Genomic DNA, 17,441 nt, shown 5'->3' with positions numbered 1-17,441 from the left:
CCCATGCCTTGCAACCATATAACATTGTTGGAACCACTCTTCCTTCAAACATACCCATTTTTGCTTTCAGAGATAATGTTCTCGACTCCCACACGTTATTCAACGTTCCCAGAACTTTCGCCCCCTCCCCCAACCTATGATTTACTTCCGCTTCCAGGGTTCCATTCACTGCCAAATCCACTCCCAGGTATGTAAAAGACTTCACTTCCTCCAGTTTTTCTCCATTCAAACTTAACTCCCAATTGACTTGACCCTCAACCCTACTGTACCTAATAACCTTGCTCTTATTCACATTTACTCTCAACTTTCTTCTTCCACACACTTTACCAAACTCTGTCATCAGCTTCTGCAGTTTCTCACACGAATCAGCCACCAGCGCTGTATCATCAGCGAACAACAACTGACTCACTTCCCAAGCTCTCTCATCCACAACAGACTGCATACTTGCCCCTCTTTCCAAAACTCTTGCATTCACCTCCCTAACAACCCCATCCATAAACAAATTAAACAGCCCTGGAGACATCACACACCCCTGCTGCAAACAGATATTCACTGAGAACCAATCACTTTCCTCTCTTCCTACATGTACACATGCCTTACATCCTCGATAAAAAATATTCACTGCTTCTAACAACTTGCCTCCACACCATATATTCTTAATACCTTTCACAGAGCATCTCTATCAACTCTTCTGCCTTCTCTAGATCCATAAATACTACATACAAATCCATTTGCTTTTCTAAGTATTTCTCACATACATTCTTCAAAGCAAACACCTGATCCACACATCCTCTACCACTTCTGAAACCACACTGCTCTTCCCCAATCTGATGTTCTGTACGTGCCTTCACCCTCTCAATCAATACCCTCCCATATAATTTACCAGGAATACTCAATAAACTTATACCTCTGTAATTTGAGCATTCACTTTTATCCCCTTTGCCTTTGTACAATGGCACTATGCAAGAATTCCACCAATCCTTAGGCACCTCACCATGAGTCATACATACATTAAATAACCTTACCAACCGGTCAACAATACAGTCACCCCTTTTTTTAATAAATTCCACTGCAATACCATCCAAACCCACTGCCTTGCCAGCTTTCATCTTCTGCAAAGCTTTTACTACCTCTTCTCTGTTTACCAAATCATTCTCCCTAACACTCTCACTTTGCACACCACCTCGACCAAAATGCCCTATATCTGCCACTCTATCATCAAACACATTCAACAAACCTTCAAAATACTCACTCCATCTCCTCACATCACCACTACTTGTTATCACCTCCCCATTAGCCTCCTTCACTGAAGTTCCCATTGATTCCCTTGTCTTACACACATTATTTACCTCCTTCCAAAACATCTTTTTATCCTCCCTAAAATTTAATGATACTCTCTCATCCCAACTCTCATTTGCCCTTTTTCACCTCCTGCAACTTTCTCTTGACCTCCTGACTCTTTCTTTTATATATCTCCCAGTCATGTGCATTATTTCCCTGCAAAAATCGTCCAAATGCCTCTCTCTTCTCTTTCACTAACAATCTTACTTCTTCATCCCACCACTCACTACCCTTTCTAATCTGCCCACCTCCCACGCTTCTCATGCCACAAGCAGCTTTTGCTCAAGCCATCACTGCTTCCCTAAACACATCCCATTCCTCCCCCAATCCCCTTACCTCCTTTGTTCTCACCTCTTTCCATTCTGTACTCATTTTCTCCTGGTACTTCCTCACACAAGTCTCCTTCCCAAGCTCACTTACTTTCAGTACTCTCTTCACCCCAACATTCTCTCCTTTTCTGAAAACTTCTACAAATCTTCACCTTCGCCTCCACAAGATAATGATCAGACATCCCTTCAGTTGCACCTTTCCGCACATTAACATCCAAAAGTCTCTCTTTTGCGCGCCTATCAATTAACACGTAATCCAATAACACTCTCTGGCCATCTCTCCTATTTACATACTTATACTTATGTATATCTCTCTTTTTAAACCAGGTATTCCCAATCACCAGTCCTTTTTCAGCACATAAATCTACAAGCTCTTCACCATTTCCATTTACAACACTGAACACTCCATGTATACCAATTATTCCCTCAACTGCCACATTACTCACCTTTGCATTCAAATCACCCATCACTATAACCCGGTCTTGTGCATCAAAACCACTAACACACTCATTCAGCTGCTCCCAAAACACTTGCCTCTCATGATCTTTCTTCTCATGCCCAGGTGCATATGCACCAATAATCACCCATCTTTCTCCATCAACTTTCAGTTTTACCCATATTAATTGAGAATTTACTTTCTTACATTCCATCACATACTCCCACAACTCCTGTTTCAGGAGTACTGCTACTCCTTCCCTTGCTCTTGTCCTCTCACCAACCCGACTTTACTCCCAAGACATTCCCAAACCACTCTTCCCCTTTACCCTTGAGCTTCGTTTCACTCAGAGCCAAAACATCCAGGTTCCTTTCCTCAAACATACTATCTATCTCTCCTTTTTTCACATCTTGGTTACATCCACACACATTTAGACACCCCAGTCTGAGCCTTCGAGGAGGATGAGCACTCCCCGCATGACTCCTTCTTCTGTTTCCCATTTTAGAAAGTTAAAAAAATACAAGGAGGGGAGGATTTCTGGCCCTCCCGCTATATATATATATATATATATATATATATATATATATATATATATATATATATATATATATATATATATATGGAGGTAATAACTAGTAGCGGTGAAGTGATAAGGAGATGGAGTGAGTATTTTGAAGGTTTGCTGAATGTGTTTGATGACAGAGTGGCAGATATAGGGTGTTTTAGTCAAGGTGGTGTGTGAAGTGTGAGGGGTCACGGAGAATGGTTTGGTGAACGGAGAAGATGCAGTGAAAGCTTTGCGGAAGATGAAAGCTGGCAAGGCAGTGGGTTTGGATGTTAATGCAGTGGAATTTATTAAAAAAGGAGATGACTGTGTTGCTGACTGGTTGGTAAGGATATTCAGTGGATGGATGATTCATGGTGAAGTGCCTGAGGATTGGCATTATGTATGCATAGTGCCATTCCACAAATACATAGGGGATAAAGGTAAGTGTTCAAATTACAGCGGTATAAGTTTGTTGAGTATTCCTGGGAAATTATATGGGAGGTTATTGACTGAGAGGGTAAAGACATGTACAGAACATCAGATTGGGGAAGAACAGTGTGGTTTCAGAAGTGATATAGGATGTGTAGATCAGGTGTTTGCTTTGAAGAATGTATGTGAGAAATACTTAGATAAACAGATGGATTTATATATGGTATCTGGATCTCGAGAAGGCAAATGGTAGAGTCGATAGAGATGCTTTGAGGAAGGTATTAAGAGTATATGGTGTGGGAGGTAAGTTGTTAGAAGCAGTGAAAAGTTTTTATCAAGGATGTAAGGCATGTGTATGAGTATGAAGTGAGGAAAATGTTTGGTTCCCAGTGAATATCAGTATGCGGCAGGGGTGCATGATGTCTCCATGGTTGTTTAATTTGTTTTTGGATGGGGTTGTTAGGGAGGTGAATGCAAGAGTTTTGGAGAGAGGGGCAAGTATGCAGTCTGTTGTGGACGAGGGGGCTTGGGAAGTAAGTTGTTGTTCGCTTATGATACAAAGCTGGCGGCTGATTCGGCTGAGAAACTGCAGAAGCTGGTGACTGAGTATGGTAAAGTGTGTGAAAGAAGAAAGCTGAGAGTAAATGTGAATAAGAGCAAAGTTATTAGGTTCAGTAGGGTTGAGGGACAAGTCAATTGGGAGGTACGTTTGAATGGAGAAAAACTGGAGGAAGTGAAGTGTTTTAGATATCTGAGAGTGGATTTAGCAATGGATGGAACCATGGAAGCAGAAGCAAGTCACAGGGTGGGGGACGGGGCGAAGGTTCTGGGAGTGTTGATGAATGTGTGGAAGGCAAGAATGTTATCTCGAAGAGCAAAAATGGGTATGTTTGAAGGAACAGTGGTTCCAAAATTGTTATGTGGTTGCATGGCATGGGCTATAGATAGGGTTGTGCGGAGGAGGAAGGATATGTTGGAAATGAGATGTTTGAGGACGATATGTGGTGTGATCAAGTAAGTAATGAAAGGGTAAGAGAGATGTGTGGTAATAATAAGAGTGTGTCTGAGAGAACAGAAGAGGGTGTATTGAAATGGTTTGGTCACATGGAGAGAATGATTGAGGAAAGATTGACAAAGATGATATACGGGTCAGAGGTGGAGGGAATGAGAAGTGGGAGACCAAATTGGAGAGGAGGAAAAATGGAGTGAAAAAGATTTTGAGTAATCAGGGACGAAACATACAAAAGGGTGAAAGGCATGCAAGGAATAAAGTGAATTGGAAAGATGTGGTATACTGGGGTAAACGTGCTGTTAATGGATTGAACCAGGGCATATAAAGCATCTGGGGTAAACCATGGGAAGTTGGTGACTGTGTTTGGTAAAGTGTGTGTAAGAAGAAAGTTGAGAGTAAATGTAAATAAGAGCAAGGTTATTAGGTACAGTAGGGTTGAGGGTCAAGTCCATTGGGAGGTAAGTTTGAATGGAGAAAAACTGGAGGAAGTAAAGTGTTTTAGGTATCTGGGAGTGGATCTGGCAGCGGATGGAACCATGGAAGCGGAAGTGAATCATAGGGTGGGGGAGGGGTGAAGATTTTAGGAGCCTTGAAGAATGTTTGGAAGTTGAGAACATTATCTTGGAAAGCAAAAATGGGTATGTTTGAGGGAATAGTGGTTCCAACAATGTTGTATGGTTGCGAGGTGTGGGCTATGGATAGAGTTGTGCGCAGGAGGGTGATGTATTGGAAATGAGATGTTTGAGGACAATATGTGGTGTGAGGTGGTTTGACCGAGTAAGTAATGTAAGTGTAAGAGAGATGTGTGGAATTAAAAAGAGTGTGGTTGAGAGAGCAGAAGAGGGTGTTTTGAAATGGTTTGGTCACATGGAGAGAATGAGTGAGGAAAGATTGACCAAGAGGATATATGCGTCAGAGGTGGAGGGAATGAGAAGAAGTAGGAGACCAAATTGGAGGTAGAAAGATGGAGTGATAAAGATTTTGAGTGATCGGGGCCTGAACATGCAGGAGGGTGAAAGGCAGGCAAGGAATAAAGTGCATTGGAACGATGTGGTATACCGGGGTCGACGTGCTGTCAATGGATTGAACCACGGCATATATATATATATATATATATATATATATATATATATACAATGTTGTATGGTTGCGAGGCGTGGGCTATGGATAGACGTGCGCAGGAGGATGGATGCGCTGGAAATGAGATGTTTGAGGACAATGTGTGGTGGGAGGTGGTTTGATCGAGTAAGTAACGTAAGGGTAAGAGAGATGTGTGGAAATAAAAAGAGCGTGGTTGAGAGAGCAGAAGAGGGTGTTTTGAAATGGTTTGGGCACATGGAGAGAATGAGTGAGGAAAGATTGACCAAGAGGATATATGTGTCGGAGGTGGAGGAAACGAGGAGAAGTGGGAGACCAAATTGGAGGTGGAAAGATGGGGTGAAAAAGATTTTGTGTGATCGGGGCCTGAACATGCAGGAGGGTGAAAGGAGGGCAAGGAATAGAGTGAATTGGATCGATGTGGTATACCGGGGTTGACGTGCTGTCAGTGGATTGAATCAGGGCATGTGAAGCGTCTCGGGTAAACCATGGAAAGCTGTGTAGGTATGTATATTTGCGTGTGTGGACGTATGTATATACATGTGTATGGGGGTGGGTTGGGTCATTTCTTTCGTCTGTTTCCTTGCGCTACCTCGCAAACGCGGGAGACAGCGACAAAGCAAAAAAAAAAATATATGTATATATATATATATATATATATATATATATATATATATATATATATATATATATATACATCTTTCTTTCTTTCTTTCAAGCCATTCGCCATTTCCCGCGTTAGCGAGGTAGCGCCAAGAACAGAGGACTGGGCCTTTTTGGAATATCCTCACCTGGCCCCTCTGTTCCTTCCCTTGGAAAATTAAAAAAAAAAAAATGAGAGGGGAGGATTTCCAGCCCCCTGCTCCCTCCCCTTTTAGTTGCCTTCTACGACACGCAGGGAATACGTGGGAAGTATTCTTAATCCCCTATCCCCAGGGATAAAAAAAAAAAAAAATATATATATATATATATATATATATATATATATATATATATATATATATATATATATATATATATATAAATATATATATATATATATATATATATATATATATATATATATATATATATTATCCCTGGGGATAGGGGAGAGAGAATACTTCCCACGTATTCCCTGCGTGCCGTAGAAGGCGACTAAAAGGGGAGGGAGCGGGTGGCTGGAAATCCTCCCCTCGTTTTTTTTTTTTAATTTTCCAAAAGAAGGAACAGAGAAGGGGGCCAGGTGAGGATATTCCCTCTAAGGCCCAGTCCTCTGTTCATAGCGCTACCTCGCTAATGCGGGAAATGGCGAATAGTACGAAAGAAATATATATATATATATATATATATATATATATATATATATATATATATATATATATATATATATATATTCTTTCTTTCTTTTAAACTATTCGCCATTTCCCGCGTTAGCGAGGTAGCATTAAGAACAGAGGACTGGGCCTTTGAGGGAATACCCTCACCTGGCCCAATTCTCTGTTCCTTCTTTTGGAAAATTAAAAAAAAAAAAGTATATATATATATATATATATAATATATATATATATATATATATATATATATATATATATATATATATATATATATATATATATATATATTTTTTATTTTTTTATTTTTTTTTGCTTTGTCGCTGTCTCCCGCGTTTGCGAGGTAGCGCAAGGAAACAGACGAAAGAAATGGCCCAACCCACCCCCATACACATGCCCTGATTCAATCCACTGACAGCACGTCAACCCCGGTATACCACATCGCTCCAATTCACTCTATTCCTTGCCCTCCTTTCACCCTCCTGCATGTTCAGGCCCCGATCACACAAAATCTTTTTCACTCCATCTTTCCACCTCCAATTTGGTCCCCCTCTTCTCCTCGTTCCCTCCACCTCCGACACATATATCCTCTTGGTCAATCTTTCCTCATTCATTCTCTCCATGTGACCAAACCATTTCAAAACACCCTCTTCTGCTCTCTCAACCACGCTCTTTTTATTTCCACACATCTCTCTTACCCTTACGTTACTTACTCGATCAAACCACCTCACACCACACATTGTCCTCAAACATCTCATTTCCAGCACATCCATCCTCCTGCGCACAACTCTATCCATAGTCCACGCCTCGCAACCATACAACATTGTTGGAACCATTATTCCTTCAAACATACCCATTTTTGCTTTCCGAGATAATGTTCTCGACTTCCACACATTCTTCAAGGCTCCCAGAATTTTCGCCCCCTCCCCCACCCTATGATCCACTTCCGCTTCCATGGTTCCATCCGCTGCCAGATCCACTCCCAGATATCTAAAACACTTCACTTCCTCCAGTTTTTCTCCATTCAAACTCACCTCCCAATTGAATTGACCCTCAACCCTACTGTACCTAATAACCTTGCTCTTATTCACATTTACTCTTAACTTTCTTCTTTCACACACTTTACCAAACTCAGTCACCAGCTTCTGCAGTTTCTCACATGAATCAGCCACCAGCGCTGTATCATCAGCGAACAACAACTGATTCACTTCCCAAGCTCTCTCATCCCCAACAGACTTCATACTTGCCCCTCTTTCCAAAACTCTTGCATTCACCTCCCTAACAACCCCATCCATAAACAAATTAAACAACCATGGAGACATCACACACCCCTGCCGCAAACCTACATTCACTGAGAACCAATCACTTTCCTCTCTTCCTACACGTACACATGCCTTACATCCTCGATAAAAACTTTTCACTGCTTCTAACAACTTGCCTCCCACACCATATATTGTTAATACCTTCCACAGAGCATCTCTATCAACTCTATCATATGCCTTCTCCAGATCCATAAATGCTACATACAAATCCATTTGCTTTTCTAAGTACATATATATATATATATATATATATATATATATATATATATATATATATATATATATATATATATATACCTAAGCGTGAGCCAGGTACCCATTTTATCAACCAGCCCCTGATGGTTGATGAACAGCTTGGTAGACTGTGGACCGACACATATATATTGGTGGAAGTCAACCTTAAACCAATTAGGTATTTGCATACTGGGTATCTAAGGCGTTAGTGAGGGCGGCGCAGCAAGGCTGTCAAATACCCTTCCCTATCCTAGGTTGCTGCCGTTACTTCCTTTCACACGTACATGCAGGCTGCTGGCATTCAGTCCACAAAACACAAACACACACACACACACACACACTCCATCCATCTTACAAAAAAACTCTCGCCAACGTGTCACATACACACGACTCCAAGTTTTCCTGCGGTGAGCGCTGCGCGTTAGGTCTACCAAATGTCAATATTATGAACCAGATACTGAAAGTTTAAAAAAATGTAAGACTATTGCAGTGTAGTCATGGATTCGATCTACACTGCAATAGTCTCGGATTTCTTGTCCATCGCCATGTGTTTGTCACCTTATGTTTGTGTTTGTTACATTATATACAGACTTTGATGTTTCACTCCTGTCATTCCGCCGAACATCGACCTCTCGTGCCAGCTAAACGCTTCCATGTATCTACATCCACCATCATCTGGCGAATTTTCTTTTCACTTGTCTTGTGAACCAGTGCCTACTCAGTCCACGAACCCATGGCTCTATTCAACCCACCCCAACTCTAGCTACAACGCAAGACCTTCTAGATATGTTGTTTCCACCTGGGCTACAATCTACAACCCCCCCTGGCTATATTAACTCCTTTGTAGCTACGATCCGCGCCCCTTCGTTCCGTTCTCTCTACCTTCCTTGGCTACAATCCACGACTCCCCTGGCTACGTTCAGTCCCCTTTGGCTATAATATCACAAGAGCCTGGCTACGTTTGATCCTCCTCGTGTATTACAATTCCTCGCCTCCCAGAACTCGCTTCCTAGTCGCTACCCATGCTCCTCCCTCTCGACCTTAGAAGCGAGCCACGTCTCGTCTAGGATGTACATATCGACCCAAGGCTGCAGCTGCCCAAACCTTTACCGAGAAAGTCCCTTCCGCTTCCTCAACCACTTCCATAGATAATTCAAAATGCCTCATTAAAGTTTGGTTTATCTTTGCGACGCACGTAACCAGATTTCCTCGGAGTTATATATTTGACTGACGGAGGGGGGAAAGATGGCTTTTGCGTTATCAAGTTTCGGCTCGAACTCTTCCACCAACTCGGAACAGCCTTGTCTTAACTTCTGCCAAATTAAAGATGAGAAACTTGCCTACACACCTGCTATCATTAGCAAACACGATTTCGACAAGTTTTCATACTTTAGCGCCACTTTGGATGACTTCGTATACCTTGGAATGTTGCATTTCACGTGGGGGGTAATACCTATACGAATGCTGATGTGTGTTCGTATTTTACCCATTTGTAGTGACATATTTGTGGAGTATTGGGAAAAAATGACTTTACATTTGTAGATATATATATATATATATATATATATATATATATATATATATATATATATATATATATATATATATATATTATATATATATTTTTTTTCTATTATACTTTGTCGCTGTCTCCCGCGTTACCGAGGTAGCACAAGGAACCAGATGAAAGAATGGCCCAACCCACCCACATACCCATTTATATACATACACGTCCACAGACGCACATATACATACCTATACATCTCAATGTATACAAATGTATATACACACAGACATATACATATGTACACATGTACATAATTCATACTGTCTGCACTTATTCATTCCCATTGCCACCCCGCTACACATGAAATGACAACCCCCATCCCCGCATGTGCGCGAGGTAGGGCTAGAAAAAGACAACAAAGGCCACATTCGTTCACACTCAGTCTCTAGCTGTCATGTATAATGCACTGAAACCACAGCTCCCTTTCCACATCCAGGCCCCACAAAAGTTTCCATGGTTCACCCCAGACGCTTTACATGCCCTGGTTCAATCCATTGACAGCACGTCGACCCCAGTATACCACATCGTTCCAATTCACTCTATTCCTTGCACGCCTTTCACCCTCCTGCATGTTCAGGCCCCGATCAATCAAAATCTTTTTCACTCCTTTCCACCTCCAATTTGGTCTCTCACTTCTCGTTCCCTCCACCTCTGACATATATCCTCTTGGTTAATCTTTCCTCACTTATTCTCTCCATGTGACCAAACCATTTCAAAACACCCTCTTCTGCTCTCTCAACCACACTCTTTTTATTACCACACATCTCTCTTACCCTTTCATTACCTACTCGATCAAACCACCTCACACTATATACTGTCCTCAAACATCTCATTTCCAGCACATCCATTCTCCTCCACACAACCTTATCTATAGCCCATGCCACACAACTATATATCATTGTTGGAACCACTATTCCTCCAAACACCCATTTTTGCTTTCTGAGATAATGTGCTTGCCTTCAACACATTTTTCAATGGGCCTAAAACTTTCGTCCCCTCCCCTACCCTGTGACTCACTTCCGTTTCCATGGTTCCATCCACTTCCAATTGCACTCCCAGATATCTAAAACACTTCCCTTCCTCCGGTTTTTCTCCATTCAAACGTACCTCCCAACTGACTTATCCCTCAACCCTACTGTACCTAATAACTTTGTTAATATTTACATTTACTCTCAGGTTTCCCGCGTCAGCAAGGTACCGTCAGTGAACAGACGAAGAATGGCCCATCCACTAATATACATATATATTTACATAAATGCCTATACATGCATATATACATCCACATACACAGACATAAACATATATACACATGTACATATTCATACTCGCTTGCCTTCATCCATCCCTGGTGCTACCCCACCCCAAAGGGAACAGATATAGCTACCCCCTGCATCAGCAAGGTGGTGCCAGGAAAACAAACAAATGTCCACATTCGTTCACACTCAGTCTCTAGCTGTCATGTGTAATGCACTGAAACCACAGCTCCCTATCCACATTCAGGCCTGACAGCCATTTCCATGGTTTACCCCATACGTATGTACCAGAACATGGCCTAACATATCATTACCACATAATGTTTACATAATCTTCAGTCACCTGCTCAAGATACATAATTATCAATAAACCGAGCTTTCTAACTTCTATAGTACCTAGCGCAAAAACTTAAGTAAAACAGACATCAGAAACACTATAGAATATAATGATACTATGAGAAATGAAAAACTAAGCTTACAATATCAACAACAAAATTTAAACAAGAAACAGCCTAAATATATATAAACTACACTAAAAAATCAAATTACAAAGAAACTTTTACGTAAGTTGAAGAACATGAATGATGCTACTGTCCACCTATGTGCCTGGCTACCTATACGACAACTGACTTTCAACATTCCAGTTAACTTTCAGTTACTAGTAATAGAACCTGGCTAATAATAATAAAATATTAACGATACTATTACTTTGTGTTTTATGTGGCTCCTTACAGAATTTTCTACCTATTAGAGCAAAGAAATTGGGAGGAAATAATTTCATTACCTTAGAATGACGATGACACCATCAAAGACATTAAAACCATTGCTTATGTAACCAAAGGGTCCCTCAGCAATAATCTTGAGCAACATCTCGATGGCAAACACAGCTGAGAAGATGTAGTTGCTTGTCTCCACAATGACTGTCAACATCTCTGGCTGGGGACAGAAAAGATTAAGATTTCTGAGACTCTTCTGAATCAATATGCTGAGAGGATGCATGTCATTAATATTCATCTGGTTTTTGCTCTGAAAAATATAGTGCATGGAAATCATAAAAAAAATGATAGCCCCATCACTGTTTTAAGTGACCAACCATAACAGCAGTTTTAAGATTAAATAAAACTGCCTTGTTATCATTGCTCACCACTGTTGGTTATTGCAGTATCCTTTTCCTAACATTATATGCCTGATAAGCACTAGATACAGTGAAATATCCTTAGTTTGACATGATCAGGGACAAGCAGTTGCCAAACAAAATTTTTTTCTGAAGTATAGGTACTGAATATACCTAAAGATTCTGATGGTTTAGCAAACAGTAATCTGGAAGAGCAAGCTAATTCTATTCATAGAGTGCAGTCATCTAATTCTCACCACACTTAAATTACCGTGGCTCCCTGCCAAATTTGCTATAGGCATTTCTGAAAGGTGTTGCTCTAAGTGAAATTACATTAAATGAAGCCAACTTTGCCAAAGACAAAGTCAAAGAATGGAGATATGTTCCTAAGGTATGCTTTTGGACACATTTCTCCATATATGCTGTTCACTTTGTTACTTAAATACATTAAAGATCACCATCTTATGAAATATGAAGTGCTTTACGAATGATAGCGGTAAATGAATGCAGAATAAATGAGGATCGAGGGAGTTTCATGGTAAGATAGGTAGGGGATGTATGAATCAGATTTTTGTGGTGAAAATCTCTGTGCGAAAGGTAAGAAGCTGTATGCAGCTTTCATGGATCTGAAGAAAGCAAATGGCAAGAGTGGAATGCTTTATGGGATATATTAAGGACATATGGGGGGGGGGGGACAACTGTTCAATGATGTGAAAGCCTTCTATAGAGTAGCAAATGCATGTGTAGGGGTTGTGGAGAGATGAGCAAATGTTTCAGTATACATATGGGTATGAAGCAAGGCTGTGTGATGCCATTGTGGCTTTTTGACATGTATATGGATGAAGTAATAAGAAAGATGAAAGTAAAACTATGGAGAGGGGGTGAAGAGGTCGAGTTTGGTGGTGAGATAAGGTGGCTAGAAGAGTCTGTTTGTGGATGATAATGTGTTGTTTGCTGGCAGAAGGTTGTAAGTGTGTTTTAATTGCAAGTAAACGTACAGTATTAGTATCTGAAAGAAAACAGAGGGAAATTACAATTTTATAAAGCCCTATAAAGTGAAATATACTAAACTGTGTTATAGATATAGGAGAAAACACATGAAAAAGTGATAGAATTTAAGAATTTGGGAGCTATCTTCAGTAAGTTTGGCGAAATGGATGGAGAGATAAGGGAGAGAGCAGTACAGAGTAAGAGTCACTTGATCCCTTAACAAAATAATGAAGGGTAAAGTATATGTATGGATGAGAGGAAAGGATTAAGGGACAGCACAGTCCTCCCAACCCTGACCTATGTAGCCTAATAATGAACATGGAACGAGTCACAGATGTCAAGAATCCTGGCTGTAGAAATGTATATTTGAGAGAAGCATGTGGTATGACTGAATGGAATAAAGAAAGAAATGTGGGGATGTATGAGAGATTTGATAAGGTAGGGAATGAATGGTGGTGGGCAATATGTAATACTTTAAGGTGGTTTGGGCATGTGGAAAGAATGCAAGATGGGAAGTTTACAAGGAGAGTGTATGATAATGTGAATAAAAGAGTGGATGTGAGATGAAGATCACCTGTGACTTGGGGATACAGAGTGGAAGCATAGTGAATGAAAGTGGATGAAGAGAAATGGTGAAAGAATACTTGGAATGGTGTATGTGTGAGAGGCATATAAGTTCAGAGATAAGCAGAGATTCTTTTACTGAGGTCACCCTCTTGACAGAAATTCCCAGAGGGAATGGTTGTCAGAGATATAGATAGATTGATAGATAGATACTAAAATCAATAGCACATCAATCATTATCATACTACTTTATCATATTATTGCCATTCATTATCATATGGTATTAATACATCAACAATTACTGTACAAGACAATTTGGACACTTCTTTCTCATTTTAGCAGGGCTTTAAGACAGCAATAAAGACAAAATTCATCAATACTTAGCTTTAATACAATAAATAGGAATGAGCATGGGAGGAATTTAGAGCAATATTTGTTTATGTTAAATAAGGATGCATGGACAGACTAACCCTACGCAAATGCCTCATCATTTGAACTCTATGCAAGTTAAAAAGTTGATATTTTATAGTATGGCTACAACTGAATGTACCAGTGTATCAAATTCAAATTTATGGCGAAAGAAAAAGTGTATGTTTAAAGCAAATATTAAGAAACAGTACATTGTTATATTATGAATATTTTGTACAAATATTGTACAACAGTTTTAGTTTCATCATGGAAATTTACAAGAATAAAAATATCTGGCAAACATGTTCATAGTGCACTGTGGGAATAATGAATCAAAATATACTCTATATGCGTGTATCAACATTATTCGAGTATTTTTTTTTCATTATTTTCGTAATAACAGAATCTCTGTATTGCATTTACTAGCAGAAAACAAAATGGGATGGGAAGAGAATAATATACATAACAATTTCATGTGTTCAAACAGGTATGGAGGAAAATATGAGAAACGTTATTCTGTTGGAGTCTCCCTAAATGTATACCACCAAAAACCATACAAAGAGTGTCAAGATGAAACTATACACACAGCTTTATGAGCAATGGAAACATGCAGAATAAGGGTAGTTACATATGAAGAATCTGTAGGCAGTGGGGTGTGCTAATATGAAAAGAACAAAGTGCCACCAAGTGAGACTTATTAACACCTGACAGTGTAGCACTTATTGTCATCTCATTTATACGCTGTCACTAGAAGTTTGATATTTCTCCCTGGATAAGTTGAGGACTGTATCACTTGTTTCTTTTAGCTTCATATATCTTATCCCTGGGGATAAGGGAGAAAGAGTACTTCCCATGCATTCCTCACGTGTCGCAGAAGGCGACTAAAGGTCGGGAGTGGGGGGCTAGAAACCCTCCTTTCCTTGTATTTTAACTTTCTAAGAGAGGAAACAAAAGAAGGGGTCATGCAGGGAGTGCTCATCCTCCTCGAAGGATTCAGATCAGGGTGTCTAAATGTGTGTGGATGTAACCAAGATGAGAAAAAAGGAGAGATAAGTAGTATGTTTGAGGAAAGGAACCTGGATGTTTTGGCTCTCAGTGAAAGGAAGCTAAAGGGTGAACGGGAAGAGTGGTTTGGGAATGTCTTGGGAGTAAAGTCAGGAGTGGTGGGAGTATGTGATAGAGTGTAAGAAAGTAAACTCTAGATTGATATGGGTAACAATGAAAGTGGATGGAGAGAGATGGGTGATTATTGGTGCCTATGCACCTAGACATGAGAAGAAAGATCATGAGAGGCAAGGGTTTTGGGAGCAGCTGAGTGTGTTAGTAGTTTGGATGCATGTGACTGGGTTATAGTGATGGGTGATTTGAATGCAAAGGTGAGTAATGTGGCAGGTGAGGGAATAATTGTTGTACATGGGGTGTTCAGAGTTGTAAATGGAAATGGTGAAGAGCTTGTAGATTTGTGTGCTGAAAAAGGACTGGTGATTGGAAATGCCTGGTTTAAAAAGAGAGATATACATAAGTATACATATGTAAGTAGGAGAGATGGCCAGAGAGTGTTATTGGATTACATGTTAATTGATAGGCACATGAAAGAGTGACTTTTAGACGTCAATGTGCTGAGGGGTGCAATTGGAGGGATGTCTGATCATTATCTTGTGGAGGCGAAGGTGAAGATTTGTAGAGGTTTTCAGAAAAGAAGAGAGAATGTTGGGGTGAAGAGAGTGGTGCGAGTAAGTGAGCTTGGGAAGTAGACTTGTGTGAGGAAGTACCAGGAGAGACTGAATGCAGAATGGAAAAAGGTGAGAGCAAAGGACACAAGGGGAGTGGGGGAGGAATGGAATGTATTTAGGGAAGTAGTGATGGCTTGTGCAAAAGATGTTTGTGGTATGAGAAGCATGGGAGATGGGTAGATTAGATAGGGTAGTGAGTGGTGGGATGAAGAAGTAAGATTATTAGTGAAAGACGAGAGGCAGTTGGACGAGTTTTGCAGGGAAATAATGCAAATGACTGAGAGATGTATAAAAGAAAGAGGCAAGGAGGTCAAGAAAAAGGTGCAAGAGGTGAAAAAGAGGGCAAATGAGAGTCTGGGTGAGAGAGTATCATTAAATTTCAGGGAGAATAAAAAGATATTTTGGAAGGAGGTAAATAAAGTGCATAAGACAAGAGAACAAATAGAGAAGTAATAACAAGTAGTGGTGATGTGAGATGGAGTGAGTATTTTGAAGGTTTGTTGAATGTGTCAGATGATAAGAGTGGCAGATACAGGGTGTTTTGTTCGAGGTGGTATGCGAAGTGAGAGGGTTAGGGAGAATGATTTGGTAAACAGAGAAGAGGTAGTAAAAGCTTTGTGGAAGATGAGAGCCGGCAAGGCAGCAGGTTTGGATGGTATTGCAGTGGAATCTATAAAAAAAAAGCTGGTGACTGTGTTGCTGACTGGTTGGTAAGGATATTTAATGTATGTATGATTCATGGTGAGGTGCCTGAGGATTGGTAGAATGCATGCATAGTGCCACTGTACAAAGGCAAAGAGGATAAAGGTGAGTGCTCAAATTACAGAGGTATAACTTTGTTGAGTATTCCTGAGAAATTATATGGGAGGGTATTGATTGAGAGGGTGAAAGCATGTACAGAGCATCAGATTGGGGAAGAACAGTGTGGTTTCAGAAGTGGTACAGGATGTGTGGATCAGGTGTTTGCTTTGAAGAATGTGTGTGAGAAATACTTAGAAGAGAAAATGGATTTGTATGTAGCATCTATGGATCTGGAGAAGGCATATGATAAGAGTTGACAGAGATGCTCTGTGGAAGGTATTAAGAGTATATGGTGTGGGAGGCAAGTTGCTAGAAGCAGTGAAAAGTTTTATCGAGGCTGCAAGGCATGTGTATGAGTAGGAAGAGAGGAAAGGGGTTGGTTCTCAGTGAACGTTGGTTTGTGGCAGGGTTGTGTGATGTCTCCATGGTTGTTTAATTTGTTTATGGATGGGGTTGTTAGGGAGGTGAATGCAAGAGTTTTGGTGAGAGAGGCAAGTATGCAGTCTGTTGTGAATGAGAGGGCTTGGGAAGTGTCAGTTGTTGTTCACTGATGATACAGCTATGGTGGCTGATTTGGGTGAGAAACTGCAAAAGCTGGTGACTGAGTTTAATAAAGTGTGTGAAAGAAGAAAGCTGAGAGTAAATGTGAATAAGAACAGGGTTATTAGTTACAGCAAGGTTGAGGGACAAGTCAATTGGGAGGTAAGTTTGAATGGAGAAAAACTGGAGGAATTGAAGTGTTTTAGATATCTGGGAGTGGATTTGGCAGTGGATGGAACCATGGAAGTGGAAGAAAGTCACAGGGTGGGGGAGGGGGCAAAAGTTCTGGGAGTGTTAAAAAATGTGTGGAAGGTGAGAACATTATCTTGGAAAGCAAAAATGGGTATGTTTGAAGGAATAGTGGTTCCAACAATGTTATATGGTTGCGAGGCGTGGGCTATAGATAGAGT

General features: G+C 40.4%; 1 protein-coding gene across 1 annotated transcript in view; it reads right to left on the bottom strand.

The window, feature by feature from the left end:
- Positions 1–17,441, bottom strand: part of LOC139766186 (voltage-dependent T-type calcium channel subunit alpha-1G-like) — a 1,124,919-nt gene that overhangs the window by 840,432 nt on the left and 267,046 nt on the right. The window contains exon 9 of the mRNA XM_071694457.1: positions 11,666–11,817. Within this exon, the coding sequence (XP_071550558.1) occupies positions 11,666–11,817 (152 nt within the window). The remainder of the gene's footprint in view (positions 1–11,665; positions 11,818–17,441) is intronic.

This window comes from Panulirus ornatus, chromosome 57, assembly GCF_036320965.1.
Source record: "Panulirus ornatus isolate Po-2019 chromosome 57, ASM3632096v1, whole genome shotgun sequence".
Classification (NCBI taxonomy): domain Eukaryota; kingdom Metazoa; phylum Arthropoda; class Malacostraca; order Decapoda; family Palinuridae; genus Panulirus; species Panulirus ornatus.
This window is presented reverse-complemented; position numbering and strand designations above follow the sequence as displayed.